The sequence below is a fragment of the Engystomops pustulosus genome, chromosome 9, assembly GCF_040894005.1.
Source record: "Engystomops pustulosus chromosome 9, aEngPut4.maternal, whole genome shotgun sequence".
In the NCBI taxonomy this organism is placed as follows: domain Eukaryota; kingdom Metazoa; phylum Chordata; class Amphibia; order Anura; family Leptodactylidae; genus Engystomops; species Engystomops pustulosus.
The window spans coordinates 77,858,869-77,876,842 of NC_092419.1; the positions used below are offsets into that span (position 1 = coordinate 77,858,869).

The 17,974-nt window shown below is 46.2% G+C and overlaps 1 protein-coding gene across 10 annotated transcripts in view; it reads left to right on the top strand.

Annotated features, from left to right (window-relative positions):
- TEX11 (testis expressed 11) overlaps positions 1-17,974 on the top strand; it is a 285,428-nt gene that overhangs the window by 24,880 nt on the left and 242,574 nt on the right. For all 10 annotated transcript variants that reach the window (XM_072125893.1, XM_072125894.1, XM_072125897.1 and 7 more), the window contains exon 3: positions 2,372-2,493. In XM_072125893.1, the coding sequence (XP_071981994.1) occupies positions 2,372-2,493 (122 nt within the window). The remainder of the gene's footprint in view (positions 1-2,371; positions 2,494-17,974) is intronic.

Genomic DNA, 17,974 nt, shown 5'->3' on the forward strand with positions numbered 1-17,974 from the left:
TAAGTGGTTAAAACGAGACAGCCTCGGGTCTTCGGAAGACCCGAGGCTGTCATAGTGACCGCTCGCCGCTCCCGGGCGTCACGGGGAGCGACGATGCGCCGTCATGTTTTTGATGCGATTGATGGGATAACACAAGCAATATGCAGAAAAGACTTACTGGCTATGGAGAGGGCTCAACCGTACTCTGTCGGGAAGGGGTTAAGTCTAGTAATCCTTTAATTGTTTCACATGGGTTAAAACAATATGGACATGCGATTTAGAAACTTTTGAATCTTTTTGGAAAATACATTTATTTAGGCCAAAACTGACAGTTTCATAATGAGTAAAATTATGAAATGCTCTGCAAAGTTTGATGCCCAATTTCTCCCGAGTGTGCCGATATGTGGTACTAAACTGCTGTATGGGTGCATGGCCGGGCATGGAATAAAAGCAGCGCCATTCACAGATTTGTATTGTCACATTCTACAGGCTATAAAATTTTTTTGGTAATGTGAACATATGAGGGCTTAATACTTGTGGGGTGAGATACACTGTATAAGTAATTCATTTTGGGGGTCAGTAGCTCATTTAATATTTTATCTTAATTCTCTGGTTCACTACGATTACGGTGATATACACTCACCGGCCACTTTATTAGGTACACCTGTCCAACTGCTCGTTAACACTTAATTTCTAATCAGCCAATCACATGGCGGCAACTCAGCGCATTTAGGCATGTAGACATGGTCAAGACAATCTCCTGCAGTTCAAACCGAGCATCAGTATGGGGAAGAAAGGTGATTTGAGGCCTTTGAACGTGGCATGGTTGTTGGTGCCAGAAGGGCTGGTCTGAGTATTTCAGAAACTGCTGATCTACTGGGATTTTCACGCACAACCATCTCTAGGGTTTACAGAGAATGGTCCGAAAAAGAAAAAACATCCAGTGAGCGGCAGTTCTGTGGGCGGAAATTCCTTGTTGATACCAGAGGTCAGAGGAGAATGGGCAGACTGGTTTGAGCTGATAGAAAGGCAACAGTGACTCAAATCGCCACCCGTTACAACCAAGGTAGGCAGAAGAGCATCTCTGAACGCACAGTACGTCGAACTTTGAGGCAGATGGGCTACAGCAGCAGAAGACCACACCAGGTGCCACTCCTTTCAGCTAATAACAGGAAACTGAGGCTACAATTTGCACAAGCTTATCGAAATTGGACAGTAGAAGATTGGAAAAACGTTGCCTGGTCTGATGAGTCTCGATTTCTGCTGCGACATTCGGATGGTAGGGTCAGAATTTGGCGTCAACAACATGAAAGCATGGATCCATCCAGCCTTGTATCAACAGTTCAGGCTGGTGGTGGTGGTGGTGGTGGTGGTGTCATGGTGTGGGGAATATTTTCTTGGCACTTATGGGCCCCTTGGTACCAATTGAGCATCGCCACAGCCTTCCTGTGTATTGTTGCTGACCATGTCCATCCCTTTATGACCACAATGTACCCAACATCTGATGGCTACTTTCAGCAGGATAATGCGCCATGTCATAAAGCTGGAATCATCTCATACTGGTTTCTTGAACATGACAATGAGTTCACTGTACTCAAATGGCCTCCACAGTCACCAGATCTCAATCCAATAGAGCATCTTTGGGATGTGGTGGAACGGAAGATTCGCATCATGGATGTGCAGCCGACAAACCTGCGGCAACTGTGTGATGTCATCATGTCAATATGGACCAAAATCTCTGAGGAATGCTTCCAGCACCTTGTTGAATCTATGCTACGAAGAATTGAGGCAGTTCTGAAGGCAAAAGGGGGTCCAACCCGTTACTAGCATGGTGTACCTAATAAAGTGGCCGGTGAGTGTATATATATATATATATATATATATATATATATATATATATATATATATATATATATATATATACACACAGGCGGTCTCCTACTTACACCCGACTTACAGACAACCCTTACTACAAACGGACCTCCGGATTTTGGTAATATGCTGTACTTTAGCCTTAGGCTAAAATAAACAGCTATAACAGTTATGAAAGGTGTTTGTAATTAAGATTTATTGTTAATCCTGGTTCTTGTGACAACCCAACATTTTTAAAACCCAATAGTCATAGAAACGAAAAAGATTTTTGCCTCGGGTTACAATTATAAAGTATACAGTTACGACTTACATACAAAATCAACTTAAGAACAGACCTGCAGAACCTATCTTGTACGTAACCCTATATATTTATATGAATATATATATATATATGTGTGTGTGTGTGTTTATATTGTTTTTCTTATCTTTGCTCAATTTTATTAACACACACTAATCAGCTTGCCAAAATACTGTATTTATGTATTGAAGTAACTCCATCATATATCTTTTGTTTCTAAAGGCAATGTTGAAGAATTGCTAGAAATGCAGAATCATATTGATATAGGTCATGTTCTTGAGCAAATGTACAAAAAAGTCAAGTCTTTAGAAGAAAGTGTTGACAAAGGAATTTCTGACATGCAGGTTAGTATTTTTTGCCTACACAGCATATTCTCTTTCCACTTGTTTGTAACCCACAAGTTTAATTAAAGAAGGGGATACTTAGGAGAACATTTATAAATAGGCAGGTTCTTTGCAAAAGTCCTATGTCTTTGGTGCTCCACAGCCTGTCAGATTTATTAAAGTTGTTCAGGCCTTTAACCCCTTAGTGACCTGACCTGGCTCTATGACGGCTTGTGCGCCGTTTTCTTGTGTGCTTGGATTTGATGGCATTTTATGTGGGCCCAAAATGACACGTTTACTTTATTCTTTGCTACGGTGCGATCACGGGAATAACACATTTGTATAGGTTTTATAAAGTTTTTATACTCTTACAAAAATTAAAACCTCCTGTACAATTTTTTTTTTTAATTTTGCCATCTTCTGGCTCTAATAACTTTTTTATACTTTGGTGTACAAAGCTGTGGGTGTCATTTTTTGCGACTTTTGATGTAATTTTCAATGCTACCATTTTTAGGACTGTACAGCCTTTTGATCACTTTTTATTTAATTTTTTAAGTATTTTTCAAAATGGCAAAAAAGTGCCCTTTCAAATTTGGGCGCTATTTTCCGTGACAGTGTTAAGCGCAGTGAAAAAACGTTGTTATATTTTGATGGATTGGTCATTTTCAGACGTGGCGATACCTGTAATGTGATATCAAATGATAATGTGTTTGATTTTTATTTGATACGATCTCCAGCATCTTTGCCGGCAGCCGTGATCGGTGTTAACATTAAGTCTTTGCTGCAATATGCTGCAAAGACTTACCGGCTATGGAGAGGGCTTAGCCTGTGAGCCCTCTCCATGCACCCACAGCCGTTAAAGGCTTAATACTCCCCATCTCACAGAAACGTTGCGGTCATTACTTTCCCTCCAGCTTTATACTTCTGCACATGACATCAACTCTGCCTTCCTACAGAACACCAGTGATTGTCTCTCTGCCAGTGGCTCCGGTGCAAACTCATTGGGACGTAGCGGAAGCTCAGGACAGGCAGCACAGGATCGAAGTCAATAACGGAATTGGGGTCACAACAGTGTCGCAATAACAGCACAAGGTGTAGAAACAAAGCTTTCTCTAGGGCACAAGGCACGAAGATCTGGCGGGGTGTGCAGGGAGAGGCTGGGTTATAAGGGATTCTGGGATCGGGCAGCACTAATCAACGGTGCGCTGGCCCTTTAAATCTTCTGAAGCCGGTGTGTGCGCGCCCTAGGAGATAGGGAATCACACGCAAGACTGCTGAAGCAGGAATGGGGACAGGTAAGAAACGCTGCGGGGTTGCTGGAGCATGGAGAAGGGGCATACGGGTGACATAGCTCACGGGAGATTTGACATTGACAAGATCTTTGTGGTCTATGGCCTTCCGTAGGATATTATCCCTGTCTCTGAAATGCAGGATCCTTAGCAGAATGAGTCTTGTTTGGGCCTTGGTGGTAAAGGTCTGGTAGGCACCCTGCGTGATCTCAAAAGTGAATAAGAATGATAACATTTTTCTCCAAATTTCTCCCTTATCCAGGCCTCAAAAAAGTTGATAGGATGAGTGTCCTCCGCTCTATGAAAATATGTATTCATAGAGAAGAGGGCAGAGTCACAGTCATACTCTACAGCCAAAACATCTCTTATTGTAGATTCTACAGTAGAGGCTGTGGCTGCACCTGGGTACCTGTGAGTGGAGCAACCTGACTTGCAGCCTTCTCCGGAGACAGCTCCTGTATAGGTGCAGCATCACCCCCTCCACCCCCTCCGGCACAGGGTCCTCTGGCATAGCTTCAGGACTGTCCAGGGAGAAGATTCAACACTAGGAGCCAGGCAGGTGGAGAATCTCCCCAGTAGCACCGTGTACACTCTTATGTCTGCCATGGAGCCATACTGCTTTGCAGTGATGGACAGGCCGCACATATTTCCCTTCTTCTTCCTTGCTGATTTCTTTACCCTAATGCTTCAAATTACTCAGGGGGTCAGCAGTCGGGGTCACCTCTGCCAGTATGCAACGCAGGGAGCAGGATAAATGCAGGATCAATGCCACACCCCTCTTCTTTTTTTTTACATCTTTTTTCTTTTTTACAGATATTAGAATGATTATAGTTTTAGCAGCAAGTTCTCAGATTTTCAAGAGATTTCAAATACCTTTATTTTCGTGTCCAATTTAGTTTGGAAGTGTTTTTTAGGGGCTTATGTACTTTGAACCCCTATAACATACCCCCATTTTATAAAGTTTACATCTCCAACTACTCAAATCAACATTTAGAAACTCTCTTAACCCCTTAATGACTGCCCTATCGGGATTCTACGTCGGTCATTAAGGGTACTTCTTCTGACACGGCGCACCAGAAGAAGATTTCGGGACATCAGGTCAATCTGGTGCTGGTCTCGGGCTGTTATGTCACAGCCCAGTCCAGCACTAACACCAGGGATCGATAAATCTCCGATCCCGGGTGTTTATCCCCTTACACGACGCTGTCAAGAATGACCACGGAGTGTAGGTGTCCCCACCGTGGATTGGACCCCCCCCCCCCTGGAGTGTGTACCGGGGGATCCGATCCATTCTGCCGCTGCCCCGGGGTCTGGCGGGTACCCCAAGGCTGTCGGCTCCTCTGCACGCCGAAAGTCCCCTAATCAGCCCAATTACTAATGTGTCCTTATATGATACAAATGAAAAGAACAGCTCTTTTCGCAAAAAATAAGCCCTCAACCAGATCTGACAACAGAAAAATACAAAAGTTATGCCCCTAAAAAGTTGTTGATAGTAAAAACAATGCGATTTTCTCTAATATTGGTTTTACTCAGTAAAATTTAACAAAGATAAGAAAAACGATATAAATGATGTATCACCGTAATCGTAGTGAACCAGAGAATAAAGATAAAATATTATTTTTATGTTACGGTGAGCGGGGAAAAAAAAGTGCTAAAGATCCAAAATAAAAATGGATAATATTGTTTGTATCCCCCTTGAAATAGTTAATAAAGTCTCATGAATAAGCTTTAGACCCCCTAAATTAATTAGCTATACATTGTATCTCACCTCGCAAATAATAAGAATCATATGTTCACATTACCAAAAAATATGTAAATTTTATAGCCTGCACAATGTTACAATACAAATCTGCTCTGAATGGCGCTGCTTTGATCCTATGCCCAGCCGTGCGCCTATACAGCAGGTTATCACAACATATGGGGTATCAGTACACTCAGGAAAAATTGGATATCAAACTTTGCAGAGCATTTCATCATTTTATTCATTATAAAAGTGTCATTTTTGGCCTAAATGAATGTATTTTCCAATAAACTGAAAAGTTTCTAAATCGCACTTGCATTTTGTTTTAACCCATGTGAAAAACTTAGAGTTAATAGACTTAATAAAAGTTGTTTTACATACATTGAGGGGTAATTTATATAGTGAGGTAATTTATGGGGTTTTACTATGATTTAGGCCTTTCAAAGTCACTTGGAAGCTGAGTTGTCCCTAAAAATGTGAGTTTTGGCGACTTTAATGAAAATTTGAAAAATCGTACCTAAATTTCGAAGCCTCATAACATCCTAGAAAAAGGAGAGGATCGATAAAATATCATTCTACCATAAAGCAGTTATCGGAAATGTTAGTTATCTGGTTATTGGGATAGTTTTACTTCCTTTCTGGAATGCAGAACATTTCAAACTTTGAAAATGAAGATTTTTTTCCGAAATTTTGCCAAATTTTAATTTTTTCCTGAATGAAACGCAAAACTTAGCACTATTAATTTTACTTTAATTATGAAGTATAATGTGTCTCAAGAAAACAAAAATCTCAAAATCACCTTGATATAGATATGTTAAAGCATTCCGAAGTTATAACCAATTATCGTGAGACATGTCAGATTCGAAAAATCAAGTCTGGTCATTGAGCTGAAAACAAGCGTCGGTGATAAGGGGTTAACCCTTGATGATTGTTTTGCAGGCATTTTTAACATTCAAATTTTGTATAAGAATATTCTCATTTAGCACCTACAATGTAGACATTCACAAGGTATAAGAGGTAACAATAAATCCACAAATTTGTTCAGTAGCTTCTCCTGAGTACAGCAATGCCGCATACATGGATGTCAAAAGATGTTTTGGCACACATCGGTGGTTACAATTGTTTTTGGTTGCCACAATGTACTTGCAAAGTCCCTGAGGTACAAGTACAATAGAAATCCCCTAGATGTGCCCTAATTTTGGAGACAAGTGAGCATTTTAACCCCCGAGGTGCTGGCCTAAATGTAATACAACTTGAATGGCTCAGCGTAAAAATAGCCTTTTTTCTTTCAAAATGCCATTCTGGTGCCAAATATATTGTGCCCAACTTCTGCCACTGGAGACAAACACCCTAAAACGTATGAAGGTTCTCACAGGTATGGAAATACCCCATATGTGGCAATATTCTACAGGTTGGGACACGACAGGGCTTATAAGAGAAAGACTAAAATTTTGCTTGTGGGCCACTAACTGGACATACCGGCGTGCCCAGCCTGAACCACCACACACAGAAGCGCCATACCTGCCCCCTGGCAGGGGAGACCATCCTGCTTCCCCCGGAGCCCTGAAACTCCGCTTCTAGGAGGCGATATGCCGGGTGGCAGGTCCGGTTAGGGGATGAGGAGAGCCTTACAACATGGCGCCGCTGAGGCCACGCCTGCCCGCTCCACACGTGCTGCTGAGGCAGCCAGAGGTGCTGCAGAAAGGCTAGGACAGTTTGCCTGCAATAGGCCCACAGAAGGGGGTGACCGCAGGGCTGGTCCAAATTATTACTCCCCTGGAAGGGCAGCCACGGCTAGGAGCCGTTTTAGAGATCAGGAGGAGATGTCTGAGACAGAGGGAGCAGAGGAAGGCCGGGCAAAAAGCCACTCACCCACTGCCCAACATGATAACCCCCCCTAGATACACTCCTGGAGCGAGAATTGGAATGTTAGCTCCAGGGGAAGTCAGCCAATAGCAGAACACCACTGATATTAGGCTAAGGCACCCTGGGTTTGGTATGGGGTTAATGGGAATAAAGTACCCGGTTGATTGGAAGCAATGGCACGATCTTCCAATCAAAAGTTCTGGGGTTTTAATAAAACCCCAGACCTAAAAAGTACCTCACTGATGGGAGGGGGATAGAAAAACTCCCCCTCACAGTGACATTACAGCCAGGGGTAGGCGTCAAAAACTAGAAGACTGGATCGCTTTCTATGCCCTGTCCTCGGGCCAAAGAATTTCTTCCTATTTCAATAGCAAGACTTTTTTGTTTCCATTTTCCCTGTAGTAAGTATCGTGTATTGGATTGTTTTGAGTATTGTTTTTAACTTTTTCATTTTATCTGACAATTTTATTCTTCAAGTGTACTGTATTTTTTGAATGTAAATTAAAGTGTTAGCTTGTAGCCTTAAAGAATCTAAGTCTCCGAAGGGGATTACGTTGCCAGAGGTCATTTTTAGCATTGTCTATGTAGTAGGTGATTGCATGTTCTGTGTTGTAATATTCTATAAGTAGTGAGTGCATGTGCTGTGTAATCATCAGGGTGCATTGTCTGTGTGATTGAGGTGCCTACGGCCTTCTTTGTGTAAGTAACTCGTGGGTGGTGGCAATGACTAGTTTGGACTGGGTGCCGAGATTGCGTGGAGTAAATTTAGCGTTAAGTGGGCAGAGCTTAAGAGGTAAATTCTGGGACTACATAGAGTAACTCCGGTGATTGGGGTTCGTGACACGGATTATTCGGCAGATGTACAGAAAAGGAGAGCAAAGTTTCTAGATAACGAGATGCGTCTGCGAAATCTACAAGTCTCCTACTCCATGATGTACCCAGCTCGTCTGCTAGTTGTTGCTTTGGGCACCACTCATTTTTTCAATTCCCCCCAAGATGCGCTCAGATGGCTCAACATGCATGAGCAGCAAATAAGGGACAACATCAACGGCGCAGATCAATGGCAGGAATGAGACTGAGTTTCCTTACTATTTCTCAATGGTCGTGCTGTGAGCATGGCCCGACTTAAAGGAAACCTACCACTTGGGATAGGGTTTATAAGCTGGACATGCCGTGCACCAGCTCAGGGTGAGCTGGTGCCGGCGCTTATCTCCGTTATGTTTTTAAACAGTTTTAAAGTGTTTTAACAGTTTATTAATGTTTATATCCTTACTGCGTGCGACCGTGCGTGCATTTGAATAGGAAGCGGTAGCGCGCATGGTGCGCCGAGCGCGGACCCCGGTGCGGGAAAGCCAGTAAGGATATAAACATTAATAAACTGTTAAAACACTTTAAAACTGTTCAAAAACATAATGGAGATAAGCGCCGGCACCAGCTCACCCTGAGCTGGTGCACGGCATGTCAAGCTTATAAGCCCTATCCCAAGCGGTAGGTTTCCTTTAAGACTGTGGTCTCACACTGGACAGTCTGTTTCTAAAATACAGAGGTTCAGTATGATAAATGTGTTATTACAGGTATGCAAAGCATACGCATGTTTTATCAGCATATTACTTTACTGTAACTGACTCACAGGTTTATTGTGTTGTATGCTTTGAATCCATGTTGTCTAGGTAGCCTTGGGGGTTGAGGAGAGTTGCAGTGTGGCTCTTCTCATCCCGCACCATAGTGATTTCTAGATAACTCCCCCACAAACACTGCAAGTGTTGACACTTCCACCTTGGGGGTTCCTTTTTCACAGGACCTGTATTTCAATAGGCGACGGCGGTTGCACACTGAGTGGGACGTTTATGTTCCTTTATGGTTAGGAGGTTACATATATGCATATCTGATGTTTGGCCATATAGGTGGAGCGCTGCTGCCTCCTTGTGGGGAAAGAGGGCATGACGGCATCAATAACATACTTTACTGAACATCTATGGTGCTACCTATAGCCATAGTTACTTGGAATATGTGACTTCGGCTGGTGAGCCGTAAAAGAGACAGGCAGTGTTGGACACATTTGAAAACCTTACCCCAGTGATTTGCTGCTTGTAAGAAACCCACCTAACAGAAGAAACAACAAAAAATTTAAGCCATCAATGGGCTGGTCTATGCTACCATTCAGTGTATTCGTCTTACTCCTGAGCAAGTACCATTTACCTGCCATGAATCATTAATTGATAAGGAAGGCCGCTTTATATGTTTATATGGGGAACTATATAATGTACATTTTATGCTACTGGCAGTGTATGTACCCCCGCCCTACTCGGCGATAGTTCTAAAGAAGCTACTATGTTTTGTTGAAAAATACCCAGGTATCCCCCTGTTATTTAGTGATTCCCATCCCTCACCTCTGTCTAATACCCCTACTCAATTTGGTTGCACAGTGACTGATATTGGATTGATAGATGTATGGCGCATGTCGCACCCCATGGAAAAACAATATTCTTGTTACTCCAAATCACATTCACGCTATCCAGGATTGATCTAGCCCTTGGCAATCTACTAGTGATCCCTATGATCTTAGAAGCTAAATACATGTCAAGACGCCTTTCCGGTCACTCCCCACTCCTCGTGCGGTTAAGGCTCTTGCTAGAGCCTACTAAAGGACTGAGATGCAGACGCTTCAATCCATTCTGGCTGCCAGTATTGTCTGAAAAAAGTTGCATAATGGAATTACAAGCTACGATTATTGATTTTCTTACGCGCAACAATGGGTCTACTTCCCCTCTATTAGTGTGGGATTGTTCCAAGGTTTGTTTTAAGGATAGCCTGGTCACAGAGGTAGCCAGAGTAAAACGGAAATCTAAGGAACTTGGGGAAGTTCTTGGTAATACCTTAACAGCAACGGAAGAGGCCTAAATCTTACATCCGTCTGAGACCAACAAATTGTCATGGGAGGGGGCACAGAATCAATTTATTGAACATTTACTAACTGTCGCTGGCATGCAGAGGTTTTATGAGGGGGGGGGGGGGGGAGGCCGGCCACCTTCTAGTTATTATGCCCTCTAACCAGAGGACGGCCACCCATATACCAGCAATTAAGGACCCAAGTAGTCACCCAGACCCACAAAATTTTAGATAGCTTTAAATCTTTTTACTCTTCCCTTTACTCATCAAAGGTTAGCCCCACACAGGAGTGATTATACAGCTTCTTAGACAGCCTTATTCTACTTAAACTAGATAGAGAACAAAGGTCGGCACTGGAAGCCCTGTTTACATTAGAAGAGCTAGAACTAGCATAAGACTCTGTGTCCAATAATAAAGCTCCAGGAATAGATGGAATTCAAGTTGAAATCTTTAAAACATTTATATAACTTTATATAACGAGGCTTTGGACTTAGGCCACCTGTCACCATCAATGAGGGAGGCGGTTATAGTAGTTCTTTTAAAACCGGGGAAAGACCCTCTTGAAATGGACTCTTATCGTCCTATTTCACTCCTTACAGTTGATATCAAACTGATGGCCAAAATGCTAGCGACCAGGATGTCTAATGTCATCACGTCGGTTGTACATACTGACCAAGCAGGATTTATGCCTAATATGTCCACAGCTATTAATCTGCGCCGGCTATATTTAACCGGCTAAGGACATGGCCCTTTCCTGTTTTTTCATGTCCATTTTTCACTCCCCACCTTAAAAAATCTATAACTTTTTTATTTTTCCATGTACAGAGCTGTGTGACGGATTGTTTTCTGCGTAACAAATTGCACTTCATAGTGATGGTATTAAATATTCCATGCCATGTACTCGGAAGCAGGAAAAAAATTCCAAATACAGTGAAAATGGTGAAAAAACGCATTTACGCCATTTTTTTGTGGGCTTGGATATTACGGCTTTCACTGAGCGCCCCAAATGACATGTCTACTTTATTCTTTGGGTTGGTACGATTACGGGGATACCAAATTTGTATAGGTTTTATAATGTTTTCATACATTTACAAAAATTAAAACCTGCTGTACAAAAATTATTTTTTTGATTTTGCCATCTTCTGGCGCTAATAACTTTTTTATACTTTGTTGTACGGAGCTGTGGGTGGTTCATTTTTTGCGATATTTGATGATATTTTCAATGATATCATTTTTTGGACTGTATGACCTTTTGATCACTTTTTATAGATTTCTTTTATATTTTTCAAAATGGCAAAAAAGTGCCATTTTGGACCTTGGCCGCTATTTTCCGTTACGGGGTTAAACGCATTGAAAAACCGTTAATATATTTTGATAGATTGGGCATTTTCGGACGCGTCGATACCTAATGTGTTTATGATTTTTTTTGTGTTTATTTATATTTCTGTCAGATCTAGGTACTTTAACCCTAGGTTGTCTGATCGATCCTATCATATACTGCCATACTACAGTAGGGCAGTATATGGGGATTTTCCTCCTCATTCATTACAATGTGCTATCAGCACATTGTAATGAAGGGGTTAAAACGAAATAGCCTCAGGTCTTCGGAAGACCCAAGGCTACCATGGAGACAGATCGCCGCTCCCCAATGACGTCACAGGGAGCAAGGATCCTAGGCAAGATGGCGGCGCCCATGCGCAAAAACTTACCGGCTATGGAGAGGACTCAGCACGTGAGCCCTCTCCATGCAGCGGGACACGACGGTCGTGAACTAGTTAAACATCCAAGCCTCCCGTAGCCACTTACCGGATGCTGCGGTCGTGTCTTTTGACTTGGCCAAGGCAATCAATAGTGTGGAATGGCAGCATTTATTAGCAGTACTGCGAAAGTTAGGATTTGGGCCCAAATTCCTAAAATGGGTACATTTATTATACTCTTCTCCAATGGCTAGGCTACAGATAAACTCACTGCTTTCCCCCACATTTCCATTATTTAGAGGGAGTCAGGGGTGTCCGCTGTCGCCGCTACTATTTGCAGTCGCGGCGGAGCCTCTGGCGGCTGCCCTGCAGTCTGCTGTAAACGTAAAAGGTTTTCAATACGGAGAGCACCAAGAGAAAGTTGCATTATATGGTGACAACCTGTTTCTCTTCCTAGATAATTGGTCCCCCTCTCTGCAAGCGGCAATAGATATAATAACATCTTTTGGGTCCCTGTCAGGCTTTACTATCAACTGGACAAAATCAGTGGTAATGCCCCTATTCCCCCAGGTGTGTCCTAAACCACTCACTGAGTACGGTCTCTCAGTGGTGTCAGTCTTTAAATATCTGGGTGTCCGAATATCGGCAGACCCTACTGAATTCATTGCGCTCAATCTCTGATTTATAAGTTTCAGACGAAAGTAAAGGACTGGTGTAAACTTCCCCTCACCGTGATTGTCCACAGTGCACCTCCGCTCGAATTAACCTCCAAGCACGTTGCCATTGTTACCTCTGGAAACAGACCACCGGCTTTTGAACATACATGCTGTGATCCCGACACTGGGTCCCTCCGATCGTAATATTAACTGGAATAATATATAACGGTTGCAGCATGGCAGACAAGGTAGTGGAGTATGTGCCAGGCAGCAAATGATGGTGACAGTCCCCTGATTGCAGAAGTGATCTAGATAGAATAAACAAGATGATTGATAATTAGTATAATATAATTGTCAGGCTTAGAGGTTGTGGATCCTCTGAACCACTGCGGACGATGGCACAAGCCACTACCTGGGACCGGAGTCTAAGTGGTACCCGGTTTTCACCAGAGCCCGCCGCAAAGCGGGTTGGACTTGCTGCGGCGTGGTACCACCAGGTCGTTCCACAGGCGTGACTTGTCCGCAGTGGCAGCCAAGGTCGAGGTACAGAATCGGCAGGCAATCTCGTAGTCGGGGACAGGCAGGAGGTCAGGACGGGCAGCACAGGTTCGTAGTCAGAGTCGTAGCAACAGGTCAGGACAGGCGGCAAAGGAGCGTAGTCAGAAACGGAACTGGGGTCACAACAGGAAATCTCAAGAACAGCACAAGGCATCAAATACAGCTTTCTCTAGGGCGCAAGGCACAAAGATCCGGCAAGGGTAACAGGAAGAGGCAGGGTTAAATAGTTTAAAGGGAAAAGACCAGCGCCAATTAGTGGCGCGCTGGCCCTTTAAATTTGCAGAACTTGCCGCGCGCGCGCCCTAGCTGTCGGGGATGCGCGCGCACAGCCGAAGGGGACGGAGCAGCTGCGGACGGAGCCGATGCCGGCAGGGCAGGAGCCGGGACCCGTGAGTAGCGCTTGCAGCGCGCTGGCAGGGGACCGACGGCACGGGTGAGCCCGCGATCCGCGACGGGGATCGCGGGACCACCCGTGACAGTACCCCCCCTTCGGCCTCCCCCTTTTTCTGGGCTGGAGGAATCTCTGCAGGAGGTCCTGGTCCAGGATATTGTCCTCGGGCTCCCAGGATCTCTCCTCAGGCCCGAACCCCTTCCAGTCAACCAAGAAGAACCGCTTACCCCTTACAGTCTTGGCATCAAGGATCTCCTTTACCTCATAGATGTCAGAGGAGTCGGCCACCGGAGCAGGAGGAGACAGCTGTCGGGAAAAGCGGTTCAAGATGACAGGCTTGAGCAGGGAGACATGGAAGGAGTTCGGGATGCGCATGGTGGGAGGAAGGCGCAGCTTATATGAGACTGGATTGATGCGATGCATCACCTCGAAGGGACAGGAGAGAAGAAGGGGGGAGGCCTGCGTCTTTTATCGGCTTGAAATTTTGTTTGAGTCGAAGCCTGTAATAAGGAAAGGCGGGTCTGCTCCCAGATGGTTTTTAAGTCCTGTACCAACTCCTCAACAGCAGGAACATCAGAAGCCACGGGTAGAGGTAGAGGCGGGCGAGGATGGAGTCCATAGTTGACAAAAAATGGAGCGGAACCCGCTGATGCAGAGTCCAAGGAGTTATAGGAGAACTCCGCCCAAGGCAACAGTTGGGACCAATCGTCCTGACGGGCAGAAACAAAGTGGCGTAGATAGCAGCCCAAAGTCTGGTTAACTCTCTCCACCTGCCCGTTCGACTGGGGATGATAGGCGGAAGAGAAGTCCAACTTCACCTGTAGTTGGTTACAGAGAGAATGCCAAAATTTCGAGGCAAACTGTACTCCACGGTCAGAGACTATGTGTCGTGGAAGTCCATGGAGTCGGAAGATGTGGTGAAAGAACTGGTCGGCAAGACATGGAGCAGCTGGCAAACCTGGCAGAGGAATAAAATGGGCCATCTTAGAGAACCGGTCAGTCACCACCCAGATGACGGTATTGCCTGAAGAAGATGGTAGATCCGTGATGAAATCCATAGCAATATGAGTCCATGGACAGCTGGGTATCGGCAACGGCAGAAGACGACCAGCAGGCTTAAGACGTGAAGGCTTATTCCGGGCACAGGAAGTACAGGCACCCACAAAATCCCGGACATCCCTGGCCAGGTCTGGCCACCAGTAGAATCGGGTAATGAGGGCGATAGAACGCTGCACCCCAGGATGCCCAGCCACACGAGAGCAATGTCCCCAAGACAGAATTCTCCTCCGTAGCACAGGTCGTAAGTATGTCTTGCCAGGAGGTAATAGACGAAGATCCACTGGAGCGGCCAGTACAAGTCGGTCAGGAGAGATAACATGACGAGGAACCGGTTCTTCCCCAACGACATCCGAAGCACGAGAAAGGGCGTCTGCCTTGATGTTCTTCTCGGCCGGACGAAAATGAATGAGAAAATCGAACCGGGCGAAGAAGAGTGACCAACGAGCTTGGCGTGGGTTGAGTCGCTGAGCAGTCTGGAGATAGAGGAGGTTTTTGTGGTCTGTATAGATGCTGACCGGAAACCTAGCTCCCTCCAGGAGATAACGCCACTCTTCTAGGGCAAGCTTGATCGCCAATAATTCTCGATCTCCTATCCCGTAATTCCTCTCTGCGGAGGAAAAAGACTTGGAGAAGAATCCACAGGTGACTGTGCGGCCTTTGGGACCCTTCTGCGTGAGTACTGCTCCGGCCCCTACTGAGGAGGCATCCACTTCCAGATGAAAAGGCTTTTCAATGTCGGGACGCACCAGGACTGGAGCCGAGGCAAACAAAGATTTTAAGTTCTTAAAGGCCTCCTCAGCTGCCGAAGGCCAGAGTCGGGGATTGGCACCCTTCTTGGTAAGCGCCACAATTGGAGACACCAGAGAGGAAAAACGTGGGATGAACTGGCGGTAATAATTCGCAAAGCCCAGAAATCGCTGTATAGCGCGCAGTCCCACTGGGCGAGGCCACTGAAGAACCACCGACAGCTTGGCAGGATCCATACGAAGGCCTTTGTCCGAGATGACATAGCCGAGAAATGGAATACTCTGCTGATGGAACAGACACTTTTCGAGCTTGGCATAGAGACGATTGGTCCTTAATCGACTGAGTACTTGCCGTACTTGGACTCAAGGGGTCTCAAGGTCCGGAGAAAACACGAGGATATCGTCCAGATAGACCACCACACAGACATAAAGCAAGTCTCTAAAGATGTCATTCACGAACTCCTGAAAGACGGCTGGTGCATTACAGAGTCCGAACGGCATCACCAGATATTCAAAGTGTCCATCACGGGTATTAAAAGCGGTCTTCCATTCATCCCCTTGGCGTATACGAATGAGGTTGTAAGCCCCACGAAGATCAAATTTGGAGAAGATCTTGGCTCCACGAAGGCGGTCAAACAACTCAGTGACCAATGGCAACGGATAACGGTTCTTAACCGTGATTTTGTTAAGACCGCGATAGTCTATGCATGGTCGGAGTGACCCGTCCTTTTTGGTCACGAAGATAAAACCTGCACCAGCCGGAGAGGAAGACTTGCGTATAAATCCCCTCTGCAGATTTTCTTGGATATAGTCCGACATGGCTGAGGTTTCTGGTACAGAAAGCGGATACACACGACCCTGTGGGGGAGAAGTGCCTGGCAACAGATCCACAGGACAATCGTAGGGACGGTGAGGTGGCAACGTCTCAGCTTGCTTCTTTGAGAAGACATCACGAAAGTCCTTATAACATGCCGGAAGACCCTCCAGGGCCTTAAGGGACACAGAAGAGGCCAGAACTGGCACAGGACGAGGCAAATCCACACAGCGAGATTGGCAGTCGGGTCCCCACCGAAGGATCTCCCACGTCTTCCAGTCAAGAACGGGTGCGTGGAACTGCAACCATGGTAGACCCAACAGGATGGAGGATGTGGAACGTGGAAGCACATAAAAGGACAGGCTCTCCTTGTGCAGCACACCGACTTGCACAGACAGTGGCTTGGTGCGGTAGTGGACCGGGTCAGAAAGGATTTTTCCACTGACGGAGGAGATGACCAACGGCCTTTCAAGACCACAGGAAGGTGATGCCGGGAGACCAAGGCGGCATCCACGAAGTTCCCCGCGGAGCCTGAGTCCAAGAAGGCAGAGACCTGGATCTGGGTGCCGGTGCCCACGCTGAGAAGCACCGGTATCATCAAACGTGGAGAAGCTTTGCTCACACCTAGGGACGCTTCTCCCAAGAACCCTAGGTGCTGGCGTTTCCCGAAGGTTGGGGACGGATTGGGCAAGACCCCAGGAAGTGTCCAGGACTGGCACAGTAGAAGCAGAGGTTTCCCTGACGCCTTCTGATACGCTCCTGGGAAGAGAGTCTGCGCCTGTCCACCTCCATTGGCTCCTCCACGGGTGGTACATCAGGGGGCTGGAGCGGTCTTTGAAAAGCAGGAGCCAGGCGAGGAAATCGTCGTGGGCGAACTTGCGGTTGCTCTAGGCGTAATTCCTCAGCACGCTCTCTAAATCGCACGTCAATCCGGGTGGCTAAGGTGATAAGACCACCCAGGGTAGACGGCAGATCCCGAGCGGCCAGAGCGTCTTTAATATGAGGGGCAAGTCCCTTCTTGAAGGTTGCGGACAGGGCCGCATCGTTCCAGGAGAGTTCCGTGGCCAAGGTACGGAACTGGACCGCATATTCTCCCACGGATGAGCCCCCCTGGCGGAGATTCAACAGCGCAGTCTCAGCAGAAGAGGCCCGTGCAGGTTCCTCAAAAACGGACCGGAACTCCGCCAGAAATGCAGTGAGATTGTCTGTGACCGGGTCGTCTCTGTCCCAGAGAGGAGTAGCCCAGGCCAGGGCCTTACCAGAGAGAAGGCTGACGATGAAGGCCACCTTGGATCGTTCCGTGAAGAATTGAGACGGCATCAACTCAAAATGCAGGGAGCACTGGGTTATGAAGCCCCTGCAAGACTTGGGATCACCATCATACTTCCCGGGCATAGACAGCCGTAGCCTCGGTTCAGTGGCGGGAAGAGAAGCCGGGGTAGCGGGAGCCACTGGAGCGGCCTCAGGAACCTGTTGTTGCTGCTGGGTGGCCAGCAGCTGCTGCAGCATGGCGGTAACCTGTTCCAGCTGTTGGCGTTGAGCGACAATCTCTCGGGATTGTTGACCCACGATGGCAGCCAGAGTCGGCCGAGTAGGAAGCGGCACCTCAGCGGGATCCATGGCCGGATGTTACTGTCAGGCTTAGAGGTTGTGGATCCTCTGAACCACTGCGGACGATGGCACAAGCCACTACCTGGGACCGGAGTCTAAGTGGTACCCGGTTTTCACCAGAGCCCGCCGCAAAGCGGGTTGGACTTGCTGCGGCGTGGTACCACCAGGTCGTTCCACAGGCGTGA